This window comes from Teleopsis dalmanni, chromosome 1 (assembly GCF_002237135.1).
Source record: "Teleopsis dalmanni isolate 2A chromosome 1, ASM223713v2, whole genome shotgun sequence".
Classification (NCBI taxonomy): domain Eukaryota; kingdom Metazoa; phylum Arthropoda; class Insecta; order Diptera; family Diopsidae; genus Teleopsis; species Teleopsis dalmanni.
In genome coordinates, this window is record NC_051846.1 from 42,590,784 (window position 1) to 42,608,401 (window position 17,618).

The 17,618-nt window shown below is 30.6% G+C and overlaps 1 protein-coding gene across 1 annotated transcript; it reads right to left on the reverse strand.

The window, feature by feature from the left end:
• Positions 1–237: 237 nt before the first annotated feature.
• On the reverse strand, positions 238–4,797 carry LOC119680234 (fibrous sheath CABYR-binding protein). The gene is made up of 5 exons (XM_038092953.1): positions 4,780–4,797; positions 2,235–2,903; positions 1,851–2,171; positions 1,662–1,787; positions 238–1,626 (listed from the first exon to the last, which is right to left on the reverse strand). Exons 1-5 carry the CDS (start codon positions 4,795–4,797, stop codon positions 238–240), a joined length of 2,523 nt encoding a protein of 840 aa, XP_037948881.1.
• Positions 4,798–17,618: the final 12,821 nt, after the last annotated feature.

Sequence of the window (17,618 nt, forward strand, 5' to 3'; positions counted from 1 at the left end):
TGCCATTTAACATCGCAACCTCTGACATCCGAAACTACAATATTAATATACAACAACTAATAATTTTGTTGAAAATCAGTGCAGTTGTTAGGATTAGAGTTCCGATTATAGTCATAAACTTCAAGTAATAACTAAACAATTTTTTTAAAATAATACGAATAAATTTTTTAAATATATTTATTTTTTGCCTAAATTGATTGATGTATCTAATTCACAGTTCAATAAAATTGCCTACTTCTAATACTTAATTTTCTTAATTGTTTTATACTGGTACCCGTCTTTAGTCAAACTTGCACTTTCTTGGGGTGCATCCACAATAACAGACTCAGTTTCCGTTGGTGGTAAATATTCAGTCTCAACAGGTGGCACATATTCCGAAGCGATTTCAGAAACATCTCTACGATGTCTATATTTAAGACGACGTACTGTTTTATATTGGTAACCATCTTCACCAAGCACTGCTGTATCTTGACTCTCTTCAATTTTCAATGCAGCTTCAGTAGCAGATTCTTCTGTTGGTGGTAAATATTCTGATACAGTTTTTTCTTCAGTTGGTGGTAAATATTCTGAAGCAATTTCAGAAACATCTCGACGATGTCTATATTTAAGACGACGTACTGTTTTGTATTGGTAACCATCTTCACCAAACACTGCTGTATCTTGGCTCTCCTTGGTTTGCAATGCGGCTTCAGTAACAGACTCTTCAGTTGGTGTTAAATATTCTGATGCAGCTTTTTCTTCAGTTGGTGGTAAATATTCTGAACCAATTTCGGAAACATCTCGACGATGTCTGTATTTAAGACGACGAACTGTTTTATATTGGTAACCATCTTTACCAAGTACTGCGGTATCTTGACTCTCTTCAGTTTTCAATGCAGGTTCAGTAGCAGATTCTTCAGTTGGTGGTAAATATTCTGATGCAGCTTTTTCTTCAGTTGGTGGTAAATATTCTGGGGCAATTTCAGAAACATCTCGACGATGTCTATATTTAAGACGACGTACTGTTTTGTATTGATATCCGTCTTTTCCAACCACTGCGGTGTCTTGGCTCTCTTCTGTTTCTAATGCTGGTTCAGTAACAGATTCTTCTACTGGTGGTAAATATTCTGATGCAGCTTTTTCTTCAGTTGGTGGTAAATATTCAGGAGCAATTTCAGAAACATCTCGACGATGTCTGTATTTAAGACGACGAACTGTTTTATATTGGTAACCATCTTCACCAAGCACTGCTGTATCTTGACTCTCCTCAGATTTCAATGCAGCTTCAGTAGCAGACTCTTCAGTTGGTGGTAGATATTCTGATACAGCTTTTTCTTCAGTTGGTGGTAAATATTCTGGAGCAATTTCAGAAACATCTCGACGATGTCTATATTTGAGACGACGTACTGTTTTGTATTGGTAACCATCTTCACCAACCACTGCGGTATCTTGACTATCCTCTGTTTCCAAAGCTGCTTCAGTAGCAGATTCTTCTGTTGGTGGTAAATATTCTGATGCAGCTTTTTCTTCAGTTGGTGGTAAATATTCTGAAGCAATTTCAGAAACATCTCGACGATGTCTGTATTTAAGACGACGTACTGTTTTGTATTGGTAACCATCTTCACCAAGCACTGCTGTATCTTGGGTCTCCTCGGTTTGCAATGCAGGTTCATTCAGATTACAGATTCTTCAGTTGGTGGTAAATATTCTGGAACAATTTCAGAAACATCTCGACGATGTCTGTATTTAAGACGACGAACTGTTTTGTATTGGTAACCATCTTCACCAAGCACTGCTGTATCTTGACTCTCCTCAGATTTCAATGCGGCTTCAGTAGCAGACTCTTCAGTTGGTGGTAAATATTCTGATGCAGCTTTTTCTTCAGTTGGTGGTAAATATTCTGAAGCAATTTCAGAAACATCTCGACGATGTCTGTATTTAAGACGACGTACTGTTTTATATTGGTAACCATCTTTACCAAGTACTGCGGTATCTTGACTCTCTTCTGTTTCCAATGCAGGTTCAGTAGCAGATTCTTCAGTTGGTGGTAAATATTCTGATGCAGCTTTTTCTTCAGTTGGTGGTAAATATTCTGGAGCAATTTCGGAAACATCTCGACGATGTCTATATTTAAGACGACGTACTGTTTTGTATTGGTATCCGTCTTTTCCAAGCACTGCGGTATCTTGGCTCTCCTCTGTTTCTAATGCTGGTTCAGTAACAGATTCTTCTGCTGGTGGTAAATATTCTGATACATCTTTTTCTTCTTTGGGTGGTAAATATTCTGGAGCAATTTCGGAAACATCACGACGATGTCTATATTTGAGACGACGTACTGTTTTGTATTGGTATCCGTCTTTTCCAAGTACTGCGGTATCTTGACTATCCTCTGTTTCTAAAGCTGGTTCAGTAGCAGATTCTTCTGCTGGTGGTAAATATTCTGATACATCTTTTTCTTCTTTGGGTGGTAAATATTCTGGAGAAATTTCGGAAACATCACGACGATGTCTATATTTGAGACGACGTACTGTTTTGTATTGGTATCCGTCTTTTCCAAGTACTGCGGTATCTTGACTATCCTCTGTTTCTAATGCTGGTTCAGTAGCAGATTCTTCTGCTGGTGGCAAATATTTAGAAGCAACTTTTTCTTGAACTGATGGCAAATAATCTGGAGCAATTTCAGATACATCTCTACGTTGTCTGTATCTTAAACGTCTTACGGTTTTATACACATATCCATCGTCGGCAAGCACAGCAGTATTTTGTTCATTTTCTGCTGGAATTTCCGTAACGATATCCGCATTTGGTGGTAAATAATTATGTGCAACTGAAAGCTCCGAAACATCTCGACGTTGCCTTAAGCCGTCATTTGGAATAACTGCAGCCGTCGCTGCGGCAATGAATATGCACGCAATAAAGATTCTCTGAAATATTTTGTATTGGTAAATTAGTATTGTATCCTGTAGATTGCATTCTTAGTAAATTACTCACCATTCCGAATAGTTCTTCTTGCTTAAGGTTAAAATGATAAAGACTATTTTAGGAATGATTTGCAACAGCAGTTGGTTTAACTATTTATACAACTAATTGTCAAATACTTGTTGAATAAAAATGTGTATAAAGACATATTGTGAAGCTTTTCGTAGTTGCCATTCATACAAATGGATCCATTCACACATATGTAATTAGAGGTGGCAGTGTGAACCAATGCGGATATATAATTGTGCACACACAAAATTCAGTCTAACCACTGCATTGGTAACTATTTACACAATCAAAGCACGAACGAACCATGCGCCACTTGAGCCCTCAAGTACCTCGTCTGGCGATATTAACACCTCATCGCATGTTGGTTGGAAACTTGTTGCGCGGTCTTAACGCTGCACATCAAATCGTTGTGCGGAACAATTTTTCGCTCAACTTTGTCAAGTACCTCAAAAATTATTGAAATTGAACAGTTAATTTTTGTGTTTTGTTATCTGATTGTGTTAGACACAATATATTTTGTTATTAATTTTTGCGTAAAATTTAGATTTCACGGTCAAGTGCAATAAGTTTAATTTTTGTGTAAATCTAATAAAAGAAATTGAAGCATTAACAAATTAAAGAAGTGGTTCATATCAATGCTCTAAAAGTGATAAGTGGGTACAAATTATTTTAATTCACTTAAAAATAACAAAAAAAAATGTTAAAACTTTAAAAATTTTAATATGGCTTTAATGAACAAAACGGTTAACTAGATATTTAAGCGGTTCAATGAACCGAAATTTAATGACCTGAGGTCATTTGCAATTAGTGAATGTATGCGAACTGTTTAATATGTGTTCACGTTGAGTAATTTAACTAAATTTAAAAATAATTAAAATCAAATGTGATGCATAAGGCAATCAGTTCGTTAACGGCTGCTTTGCGCAAATATATTTTATTTTTAAATTCACGTGGATCGAAACTATTTGCTTAAAATTATAATTTATTAATCTCATTAAACAAGGTATCAACATCAAATAAAGTATCACAAACGAATTCTAGCTTAAATTATTTGATATTAAATTTGTTACATTTTGTCATGCTAATAATCTAACGAAATGACGATAAAGTTTTTGACAAATCATCCGTGATGTCATGACGTAAAGACAATGCCAGTGCCAACTTACTCATAGCTGCTGGAAAATTCAGGAAAAGCACAAACACACCCACTTCAAAGTAAATCATGTGTAAATATGAAATAAGCGTGTTGATATGCCATGAATCGCTGTGGAAAAATATGAAAGACTAACATGAGAAGAATATGTGTATGGAAACAAATGAACTGAACAATCTGTGAAGGAACGAAAACAAATCGTGAGGGTTAAAGTTAACTCTCAGCTATCAACTCAAGTGGCAACGCAAACAAATCAACAAACAGAAAATAACTTTAACAGCAAAGAGCATTCGGATAAGAGATACAATGATGAAAGCTCAGTAAAAAACTAATATGAAGAATAGAATGAGTGTCTGTCAACTAAAAAATTAATATAAGTGAATATATAAAGATATATACAGAAAGCGTATTTTATGTAAAAATAATTTTTAAAAGCATATTAAAAAATTAAAAAAATATTTCTATTAAAATGAAAACATAACTTTCAATGGAATATTAAACAATATTAACACTGAAATCTTTTTAACACCTTTGCAAAAGTATTAAACATGTTTTTTATATATTTTAATGCATTATGGTATATCATTAAGAGAAGGAGAAAGTTAATTCTCTTCTTCTTATTTGGCACTACATACAGTCCAGTATGAACCTTAGCCTACCTCACAATCGGCCTCCATCTGTCCCTATCTTCTGCTACTTTCTTTCAGTTCAGTACTCAAATCGTACTTGCATCACCACACACGTTCTCATTCCATCTTGTTCTTGGCCTATCTCTGTGGCTCTGTGCATTCCATCTTGTTCTTGGCCTATCTCTGCAAAGCCTTGTCATAGGCTTTACGCTGAATATGCTATTCGGCTTTCTCCCCACCCCATTCTTATTACATGAGCAGCCCATTGCAAACTTTGCGACTTAATGTATCTCACTATATTTTCGTTTCTAAGCAGTTCTTCAATTTCATTATTTGTTCGTCCTTGAAAAGTTTCTGCATCAATTTGGATTGGCCCGTAGACTTGGCGAACTATTTTTTTTTTTAAATATTTAAAGCTTCTTCGTTCGCCTTCGTCATTGCCCATGTTTCTGAACCATATGTAGCTACCGGTCTTATTATTGTCTTGTACATTTGTAGCTTACTTTCCTTGGATAGTAGTCTTGATTTCATTAAGTCTAAATATTTGTAAAAACATCTATTTTCTGCTTGTATTCTATTTCTTATTGCGATTCTGCAATCATTATTGTTGCTAATCAGCGCACCGAGGTAGGTAAAGTTGCTAACAACCAAAGTTAATTAAATAACAATATCATAAAGTTGCATGAATTTCTCTTAAGTTCAACTCAAAATATTATGGTGATACTAGAGATCCAGTTAGGTCTGTTAACCTCTTGCGTTGTAGTTTGAAACTCGGACACGTTAAATTTCAATGTTACAAATTTTTCCAACCTTTTCCATTGTATGTTCCACTTAGAAGCATTGGTAGCCAAAGCTTTCTAAAATATATTAAATAGATGTTACAATTAATTTTATTCGTTTTAGCAAAAACAACTTCTGCATAAATGTTCATTGACACACAAAATAAAAATGTATCCAAATTTTGAATTTTGAATTGACTGTTTGATCACCGTTCAATTCACAATGTGTCAACATTTATTTGAATAAAGAAAAAGTGAGAGTGTAAAGTACGTCCAAATGTAAAATGAATCATCCAAAATAAGGAATTGCGTAAATCGTGTAAATCGTGATTCAATGTAAGAAAAAACGATTTTCTGAAATTTAAAGCCATTGCTGATTTTGAGATTGGCTTTGACCATCTACATATGAGTTTTCTGTGGTTTTGGCTGAGAACTAATGGTATATAAACCGGTGTATAAAAGTTATCGTACCTATCAGTTTTAGGTGCTGTTTCATATCTAAAATAAATTATTTACGGAACTACCCCATTACAGTTTTAACGATGAAGCCATATTTATTAATAAATACAAAATATCTCTTGTTGAATATAACATCCAAGAAATTTAGATGAAACCAACATAGATAAATTTTTATAAAACTCTAACTTCTAATTAATCCCACACCTACTTCTCTCTCCCTGATTCCTCGATTTTCTGGTTTTAAGCAATGTGACATGGGCCTCCTTCACTACCCATCTTATGTAGTGTATCTTTTGTATCGTGATATAAATAAATTTATATGTCCATATTCAGACCCGTAAATAGTCTTGAAGGTTTTTACAACTGCATTTTGCGTAAAAGCATTGCATTTTAAACCCAGCTTTTTTTATCCGGCATCAACACTGGGTATGCTTTGGCTAAATTTTGTAAACACCATGATTTTTTCTCTATCATATAAAATTTGTTCATAGACAAAATTCAGAAATTAAATTAAATTTTTACTCTTGAACATAAAAAACTTGCCAAAGTATTGCCTGTGTAGATGGCGAGTCAGTGAAATTGTGACAATATATTTTTATTGCTCGCTGTTATTTCTTTTGCTTCTTACTCGGCATCTACACCAGCTAAAATTTGACAAGATTTTAGAAAAGATTTGTATGAGTTGATTAGAAAAGCGAGGTACTGCCGAATTCTACACAGTATAGTCAGTGTGATTAAACATTTCTTAAATTTGTTTTAAATCGTTTCGAAATATATAGTGAGTATATCATACTGTGAAGCCCGCATAATGCAACATAACGCTATTATCTGTTCTGGTAATATGATTTACTAAGTGAATGGTCTACTCTGGCATCTTCGACTCGCTTGATATATAAGTGTAACCTCATCTGATTTGTTATTCAACATTTCTCTTCGTTACTAATGTAAATTTGTTTGTGTATGTGATATTACTTTTAACGAAGTCAATAAATTTTAAAAAAAATTTTGTCAACTATATCAAAATAAATTCTTTAAAATTCGCGGTTAAATCTTATTAGTATTTTCAAAACTCATTCTGTCATAATGTAAATAATAATAATAATATATTATAGTAAACAGTTTTTTATGACATACAATTTGTTACAATTCAATAGACAATCGTTCAAACGTTGAGAATAACATTCAAGCCATATTCATGAATCCACCCATAATCCGTATACCAATTCAAATTCGAACACACTCACCGGAAATGTGTGTAACTGAATTGTTTTCTATGAATACTCATATTTTATGAATCACAAATGGTAACCACTTCGTACTTTGCACCCTTACGTCCTCTCTATATGGTATAAGTGCGTATCGTATTCAATTTTTGCGACAGAGTATGTGTGAAAACTTTGACATTTGCTTTGATATTTCAACGAATTTTATGAACTAGAAAGATCATTAATTTAATTCGCATAACATATAACAAATTTCAAACTACATGCGCCACAAAAATAATTCCTTTATTATTTTTATAACAATTTCGAATAAGTTTGAATAAACCGCGGAGTAGCAAAAATGTTCAATTATGCGATACTTTTGAAGTTAAATTACAATAACTAAAGTTTATGCATCCCCACGTATATATAGTATATAAACAATTATTTGACAACAATAAATGTCAAAATTTTTGTAGACTATATTTACACATGTTGTTATTGCTGTTGTCAAAGTTGTCGTTAAATATATTAACTATATACATATATGAGACTGTCATTGTGTGCATTTGTTCAAAATTATTTTTTTTATATGCACAAATACCATATACATACATATATAGTACTTTGATGCCTGGACTATAAATATAATTTGCTAAAATTCATACGATTATTATTTTAATGAGTTTCAGTTTTCATTGCGATTTTCATACAATGGCATATCAACTTTATTATTTTACTGTCATCAACGTTAAACTCTTTGTTAAGCAAATATCCTTTGTGATACAATTCAATTCAATCTTTTTTATTGCAAATAATTTTTTTAGAAGTTTTACATGCTACAGCTCATGATTTTAATTTATTAGCCATTTGCATAATGCTTCCCATTTTTAATGCGCAAAGTTTTTTATATACAACTTACTTTACTTTTCAAAAGAATACGCATGAATAATTAATGAGATATAATGATTTCAGTTGTATTACACACTTTTTATAGATACTTTAGTGTTCTGCTTTACAAGCTGTTTAAGTATGAGATTACAAAAAAAATCGCATCAGTGTACATGTGTGTATGAGTAAATATATATTATATATAAAAACGTAAAATTTTAGGATAGTAGCTATTAAAACCAATTGCTTACTTAGTAAATAAAAGCTCACATCAATTTTAGTAAACCGAAGTTATTGAATAAGTCACCGTTGCACCATCTATTCATATATAATGGAAATAATACTTCAGAATCATCTTGGTAAACAAACAAACAAAACCTCAAATCATTTCAAATCGATTATAATCATGCTAGCTTGTTCAATAACGAAGCGGTATTCTATCTCTTCGTCTATTGTAGGACTTAACCAACGACACCATTTCATTGACTTGTCTTATGTTAGCACGTTCTCAAAATTTCTTTTTAATCTCACAGATCAAACTATCCTTTGGTTACAAACTATTTATAATTGACATGTAATTGTATAGAAAAAATTATATATCCCTCAGTGATTAGCTTTTAATATAAAAAAAAGCTTCAAAAGCAATGATAAAAAGTGGATTATAAGTGGACTCGCTTGTTAAAAGTACAGGTCTTAGAAAGAAAAAGACTGAAAAAGAAAATGGTTTCATAAAAAACGATTTTTATCAAACGAAGTGGTATTAGCCCACAACTGTCACAGAGATGGGATCTATAAATTAAACAATCGTTGAAATATAAATTTCGAACTTTAGAAAGATATTACTAATAAATAAACTCACAACTGAAAATCCGTTTTTCATATCATATCGCAAACTTAGAGAACAACCTAATATGATCCATTCGGAAAAAAATGTTTTTAAATAAATGTTTAGTTGAAATAGACGAAAAAATTAAAATACACAAAAGTAGTGTTACCTTTGAACTTCGTAAAAAAATTAAAATTTTTTTAATGGAATTAATTTAGAGTAAATTGGTTAAATGATATTCCAATCGAAGAAAATTTTGCTTTGTTTATTTGTTTATCTTCATTCATCATTTTTATCTACGGGTATGACAAACCATTGCGATCCAAGGAGTCAGAACGTCTTTCACAATGTTTCTATAATACGCACAATTAATTAACTTAATTTTATAGCTTCGGTATATATCTTATTTTTCTTTAGAGACTATTAAACTGTGATGTCATTGAGCATTTGTATAAGGTAACCATGCCATCGAATTTGTTGAGATTTGCAAAAATAAGTTGTAGTCACATTGCTATACTGAAATTGAAAGATGTGATCTTCAAATTTTTCAGGAGATATAAATTTCCCAAATATCTTAGTTTAAAACTGTGAGCTGATCTTGAACTCAAACTTAAATTAGTTAGACCCTAACGTCTGCTACCTTGTCATTGCTAAAACCGTGTCATTAGTTCAGTGCGATATCTAATAGTAATCAATCTATTTCAGATAATTTTTGATGGCTTATAGGTACATAACTGATAATAACTCGTCTATAACTTGACGGATGTTTGTTAAGATGCTGGGACAGCGTCAATGCGTCGGGACTTGAGTTAGTTAAACATTAACTTCTGTTATAGAACAATATCTTTCCGTGGGTAAAAGGTCTTTATATTACTAAAAGCTTGCCATTACTTTAGCGTAATATCTTATAGTATTAAATCTTTTTCAGATTATTTTTATAGCTTTGGCTTTTAGTAATTAACCCATTGCGTAATGTGGGTAGTGTGGATTTTCAATACCCTCGTTATGACAGGTTTGTGCTTTCATATATGATAAAATTCCTATAAGAAAAAACATTATATACTGTTGTTTAAGCCACCAACAATTGTTTTTTAATGCATTATTTAGCTAGCCGAGTCCGGCACAATATTGTAACTGAGTGAGCATTTTAATAATATCTAGGCCTTAGTATACTGTTCCAGGTAAACTTCATTTAAATTCCTCCACAGTCTTGCTTATATTACATTTCAATAATATCTAAACCAGTTAAGACATAGAGAGGGGTTATGAAGAAACATCGCAGTTAATAGAGAGTAAACGTACTCAAGTGCACTGACTCAACTAGTCTCAACATAATAATAACAGACCAGGTCAATTTTATTAAAATTTCTTCACAGTTTTGACTATATTGCTGTCAAATAGACAAATATCTTAATCATAATCTCTTACTGATGCTCGAAATGTACCTATCACAGAATCACCATTTTTATAGTAAGTTTTGATATTTTTAATACAACGAGCGATTATTTAGTATTTCAGTTAAAAATGGTAATATAAAATAAACATTTGTTGCCTTGCTTGCCAGTTCTATTCAACGTATGTCACTGGAACTAGGTATGTTGCCAAATCAGAGCCACAAAATGATAATACTATGTATATATTGATTTCGAATTAGAGATTCTATTTTAATGTAGAGGTTGTTTTGTTCTTTTATGATCTGCAAGGCTGCATTTTGTGTAAGCTTATTGATTTTTAAAAATATTCATATAAATAATCTATATTACTAACAATGAATCTTTATTTGTGTCGAACTCTATGCAGAAACCAAGACCTTTATTTATTTATTTTAGATCATTATTCAGCTTATAATTTATTTGAATCATCAAAGGCGATGATAAAGAGCGCATCCTATTCCGTATCCCTAATTTTGTATTGAACGACTTTGATAGCGATTCTTGAATACTACTCTAGAGTCTTAAGGTGTAGTTTCAAGCTTGATACTTTAAGAGGTTGCTTAAAATTAATTAGCACAAACAGAACCTTTTTTTTTGCACCTAAAGCCTTTGATCGAAATATTCATATTCTAGATGTCATGAGCTTGTACAACATCAACAAATTTTAAAAGAAATTTTTTATATGGATTTTTTCCTTGCGTATTAACCGACATACGATTTTGTTATCAATTTATGAATGCATAAAAATAAAAATTGCACACAACACTTTTTATATACGTACGGTATGCATCAGGTTACTATCTATCTTTCTCTGAAGTAATTTATATGTTACGCTATTACCTTTTTTTATCACTCTCTAGTACTATTCGTATGTTAATTCTAGTTGACTAACAGTTTCTGCAACAATTTTCCTGATTGCTAATTAAAACTTTTGCACTTACGTATTTCAACTGAACAATATGTCTATGATATGCAATGAGTGCTTATCACAAATTTTCTAACATCAATATTGCTCCTGTTTCAGAATTAATTAGATTTTAATTTCGTAAACTTTGCAAATAAAAATTAGAAGGTTTACATTAAACAAATAACCATCATCTACGTTACAACATCACAGGATGCAATGTGGATATGTGCACATATAAAGGCGGAACAGGGGCATTTTTACTATAAAATTTATCTAAACTAAAACAATAAATGTAGTTTGGTAAATTTAATTAAAATTTCTATAATTTTATTGCAATAAGTTAAGTTGTTAAACATTGTTTTGTGTAAAGTTATAAGTGAAAACTATTTAACTGCTGTGTGCCTTCCAAAAGGCAGTGGAGCGCCAATCTCCTGTTAGCATAATTATTGCAGCAAACCGAATTCCTAGACAGATGGAGAAAAGTGCATTTCAAACTGATGGAGTTACTTCCTTACTGCTTAGGTTAGATACATTCAACGACGTGTGCATGTTGTTTTGATGTGCATGAACCAAACTATTTCTTACTAGAATGTGGTTATACGATTTGGTAACAGTTGCAACAACTGCAGACATTTTCGTGTGTAAATGTACACTTCATCTTATCAAATTTACTTATCCTAATGTATTGGCAACAAATCTAAAAGTTTCAAGTTTTACTAAAATGTATTTATATACTTCATAGTTGCACATTTGGTTTTGCCGAACTGGTAGGTTCCCATAACTTGTTGCAAGTTTACCAGTTGAGTAACAATTTGTCGAATACAGCACTGAAAATTTTAGCTCTACTTTATTATTAAATTCCCTTTGAAATTAAATTAGTAATTTTAAAAAAACTGTAGTACTTTTTGACCAAATATTTTGAAGTTTTGACAGCACTTTTGATAGTTCTTTAACAAATTCTCTTATATATCTTTAAAAAGGTAAAAATCATTGACATTGATTCTTAGCTTCAGCCTTATATAGTCTTAAATATATTAGCAGTAATATCTGAGTATATCTAATTGAAATATATAAACTATTAAATAGAAAATATGGTTGAACATATAAGCAACTCTTCATGAGAGATGTATGGATAGTGAATTATTATATATTTGGCGATTTTTTACAAGCAATGTACCCGTAATCATATCATTAGCATTGATCTGAAATGCTTTTATATAAAAGGGATAAATTAAATATATAACTTTTGTTAATTCTACAATAACTATTATTTTGTTAAATGCAGCAAACATCACAGTAGTGCATAATAGTAATCATTAAGACCAAAAGTTGGCCTCAACATCAGTATTGACAAAACGTTGAAATCCCTGTGCAAGACGTCACACAGTTTGTATACCCTGAAAGTATTTTAACTACCGACAGTGGTGCTAATCGAATTCGTAAAGCGAGATGTACGTTTGTCAGCTTAAACAAAGTTTGGAGCGTTCTAAAAACAAAAATAAAAATATTTAATGTTAGGTTAAAACCGTACTGCCGGTTTGTAACAGTCGTCATCACAAACAGTCGACAACTGTCGGAAACATGGTTTGTAAAAGTCGTTATCACAAGCAATCTAAAAAATTTTGTCAATGGATGCTTGAGACAAATTTTAAAAATATGATAGTCTAGAACGATTAGCAACGAGTAACTGTGGGCTATAATAGAAGAAAAGCCAATTGATAAACAAATCTTTATACGAAAGTATGGGTGATTGGACCACACTTCAGGCATACCGCTCTGGAATGGAATTTACAAGGAAAAAGAAATCGCAGTTGACCAAAGACTACATGGTCAACTAAGACTAAAAGAAAAACTAAGAGCTATAGTGCGCAATAGAAATATAATTGTAAATCTTGTGATTAGACTAGGTTTTTGAATTTATATTTTGGCACATATTAATAATAATGTAAAAACTGATTGTCAGAACAAAAACTAGAATTCCTCAGAAAATACAATACTTAAGCTTAAAAGAAGATTAACAGTAAGCACTTATTTTTAAAACCCATAAAACTTACATTTGACGTAGTGTTGTTGGAGACCCCAATTGAAACATATTTTTGAAAAGTATTGAACGAATTAATGGTTGAAATATAATTAATTTTTTTATATTTATATTCAACATGAACTATGGGTCTAAATTGGCCGGATACAAACACAGCATAAAAATGAACCTTTGAAATATGCATCTAGAAAAATTGCATATTTGAACACAATAGAAGTCTAATATATTTTATAGGCCCCTACATAATGTTCGAATACGTTTGCATATAACGACCGTGAACGCCACTGTGCGAAGTAAATAAAGTGTAAAATCTTTTCTTTTTTCCATTACTCTTTCCCGTGTGTTTTTTAGGACGGTTCAAAATCTCCTTAAGAATTATTCAATTAGGAAATTTTTCTCTTTAAGAGACATAATATTAGATATTCTGCAATTAAACGCGTTTGTGCAAGTACAACCTGAGGTCCTTAGTTCCTTAGCTCTATCGAACTTAGTTTCTTCTATTGATCGTCGGTGAAATCATGTTCCATTTAAAACCAACAAAACTATACTTTACTTTACTTTACAAAGCTTTACTATCATTTACTTTCACTGCGGCTTGGATTTCATTTTATTGATTTTCTACTGAAATATAATGCCATCTCTGTTTTATTTTATTTTTCCATCTGAGATAAAAGCGTCTCCAAAATCTTGAGCTGCAAATGTTATAGTTTGCGCATGCTTAGAAGCAATTAAATCAGCGGTGATTAGACAAAATGTGGGTACATTGCTCCTACCAGTTTGGAATTTATGACAGTTTTAAATAGTTCATGCAAACAATGACTAACATTTTCTATTTAATATAAAATCAATTTTTCTCTTCATTTTACTCATTACAATTAATGACAAGGATTTTATCGATTAATTATCCTAAAAATCAGTGTGAAGTTCAATAAATACAATATATTTTATTTCCCATCCATCAAGCTCTCGGCAGTGTAATCGGAAACGCATTAGGACGTACATTAAATTCTAACACTCAAGATTGATTAAATTCTTAAACACTTGATTTTCCATGTACATTATATTTATTTTTGTTTTAATTATTTTGTCACAAGCCTCAACGTATTAAAATGCTGATACTTACATTTCCCAAGCCTTATAATTTTCTACATTTATATTTCTAACACCAACTAGTACAGAAATACGAAATAAAAAATACTCATAGCAATTAAACCGTAAATCATAAAAAAGTAACTGAAAGTACCGGCAGCGCAAGACATTAGAAATATAAAATAATTTCTTTGGTCATTTGTGAAAATTCACACGCTAACCTGCCAGCCATGGCTGGTCATTATGGTTATTACTGCGACAGCTTATCAAGATATGAGTATGAATGCAAAAATACATCAACAGAAATGTCCATTAGAAAGGAGAAAAAAGGACTTGAATACCAATGAGTCGGATATAAAATATATAGCTCAGCGCATAGCGCAAAACATATGCAATGTCTCATGGAATTATCCAGTACACATTTGTAATGCAATAAGAGAATTATTTTTCCCACAGAATAATTATTTACAACAATATTCAACAGATAATATCATATAACAGAACAATTACTTACTACAATAATCATTTAGACTATGCACTTAGCACAAAATACACGCCTATAATTTACAATTTACGCACTAAATGATTCATTAAAAAATGGAAATAATATAAAACTATAATATATCCTATAATATTATTTTTTTAATAATAATAGAATCATTACTGGTATATAAAATTAATTTTCTAAATATTATTCAAAATTTATTACTGCAAATAATTAAGTATGCCAGTTTAAAAAGATTGCACTTAAACCAGTGGTGTAACTACATTTTTTAGGCACACAAGCAAATTCTAACTAAGGGGTTCCTACTAACATCTTTTTATACCCTTTACACGAGAAAGTGTAAAAAGGGTATATTAAGCTTGTCAAAATTTTTATAACGCAGTAAAGGAAACGTCAAAAATACCAAAAAGTATGTATCAATATATCTATATATACTTTTTCAGTTCAAACTACTCTCTCAGCTTTTGAACTCTTCGAATAAAACTTTACGGGAGCGGACGCTATTCACCATCTGATTTGATTGAAATTAACCTACTAATTCTTATAGATGTATGTATATTTATATTTCCTGACAAATTTTTCCAATCCCGAAATCCAGAATACCATTGTTTTGTCTGAATAGAAAATAACCAGCACGGCTTACAACATACTGAATCCAATAACTTTGAATAGCATAACCAAAGTCGTGGCACTGTTCCATATTTTGTTTTTAAATTATAGTATGAAGCTCTGAAACTTTTATTTTCTTGAATAGGATCCTTCGGCAATGGCCCTTGTAATCTCTCATCGGAGATTACAATTATTATATAGCAAGTCTATCAATATAACATACCATGAAGAACTCATGTTCTTTTAAGCGTCTTCCATTATTCCACTTTCGAATGACTCAAGTCATTTAAGTGTATTTTTGGAAACCTTAAAATTAGCAACGCAGCTATGGAATAAGGCCGGTTTCACTATTTCTTTATAAAAATCATTTTTGATTATAAAAAATAATATTTTGAGTTTAGACTCAAAGGCGGTTTGAAAGCTGGCGAAGGTGATGAAAAGCTGGCGAAGGCGAAAATATTTTTTTTGAATATAAGACTCAAGTATTTCAGAAGAGCCCAGTATTTTAACAACTAACCCGAGAATTTTCAGCACCTAGATGTTGAATCTTGATTATATTTCTTAGTACAGTTTTTAGTAAAAAATAAAGTTTTGAGTTTTATCTCGGTAAAAAAATTATCTGTATATAAAATATATCCATTAATTTTTTTTATTCATTATTTTTTATTTTTTTATTATTAATTATTATTTTGATTACCTCATTATAGTCCTTTATACAATTTCGTTAATGGTATTTCTTTTAATAATTAACTAAAAGATAAACTAAAAAATTTCTTTGATGAAAAAATTTTTATTTATTAACAGTAAATAGTTTTAAGTGTCATGTTTATTAAAAATTCAACTCAACGAACCTTCGGAAACCTATGTGTCGGATATATGTCCGGTTAAATGCTATGTACATAAAACATATCAGTGAAAACGGATAATTTTTCACTATAATTTTTCAATATAAATAATAACAATACAGTTTAATGTCTTAGTATCTAAAAGTCAATAAATCAACTATACTGAATATGCTTAATATTTTCTAACCAATCTACAATTAATTCTAGTACAAATATTATCACTTTCAAATTAATTCAGTTCACTGTTTTTGCTTGTAAATTTAAAATGTAATATAAGTTGTTTAATAAACAATAAGAATAATCTCTATTAATTTTAATTAATATTAATTAAATATCATCAAATATTTTAACAAAGAAACACAGCCAAACAAAATTATAAAATTATTTTTTTTTTTAAAAACATTATTGAGATTTATTTTTAGTTTGTATTTGTATTTTTAACTCAAAACTTTAATAAATTTTTGATTGAGTGCGGCAAATTGCCATGAAATTGTCTGTTCAAATTGATTAATAAACAATTTAGCAACAAATTTGTTGTTAATTTTTTTTTAACAATTGCGAATTAACACACAAGAAATCTAAAATTCTTGAACATTTCATGACGAAGTACTTGAGTCTCTTGAACTCTTGCTTTCGTAATCACTTTTCTTCACAAATGTTTTGTACATTGAAATTTTTGAAAATATTTCTAGAGATCTTATACATAATAATTGCTTAAACATTTTTTAAATACCAGAACTGTTTTGACAAGTCACGCCTTTGATAAAATTTGACTAATAGCAATGTTTGAAAAGTACTTAATGTCTTAAAAATTCAACGTCGATGTATAAAATTAATTTGATTTCCAAAAAAAAAACTTTATTAATTACGAAATCATTTATTTTTAATCAAAATAGTAATACAATCAAAAAGTATTGCACTAAACACATAATTATAATTTTTAAAATATGATAAAAATCATATTTTATCAGATTTTATTCTTTTTAAATTCTGATTGAACTATCTCTCTAATAGATAGTTTATATTATATTAAACATATTGAAATATTGGCTTTTATAGAATAGGATAATTCCTAAATAAAGTTTTTATAATAGCTTGTAATAGCCATAATATAATATCATACTGGATAGAAATAAGAAACATGGCCCTATGAAAAGAGCAAGTAAGACTTCTGAATTAAAAAATTTTACAAAAAATATAAGTTATTTCACAAACTATCAGTATTTTGATATACCCAGCAATATCAGTATTTTGATATATAACAGTACAATATTAGATATAGA

Excerpts from the sequence above, each read along its gene's own strand:
- LOC119680234 (XM_038092953.1), bottom strand. Across the intron at positions 2,172-2,234 it reads CACCCAAAGAAGAAAAAGAT|AGCCAAGATACCGCAGTGCT; the intron begins GTATCAGAATAT and ends GAAACAGAGGAG. Across the intron at positions 1,788-1,850 it reads CACCAACTGAAGAAAAAGCT|AGTCAAGATACAGCAGTGCT; the intron begins GCATCAGAATAT and ends AAATCTGAGGAG.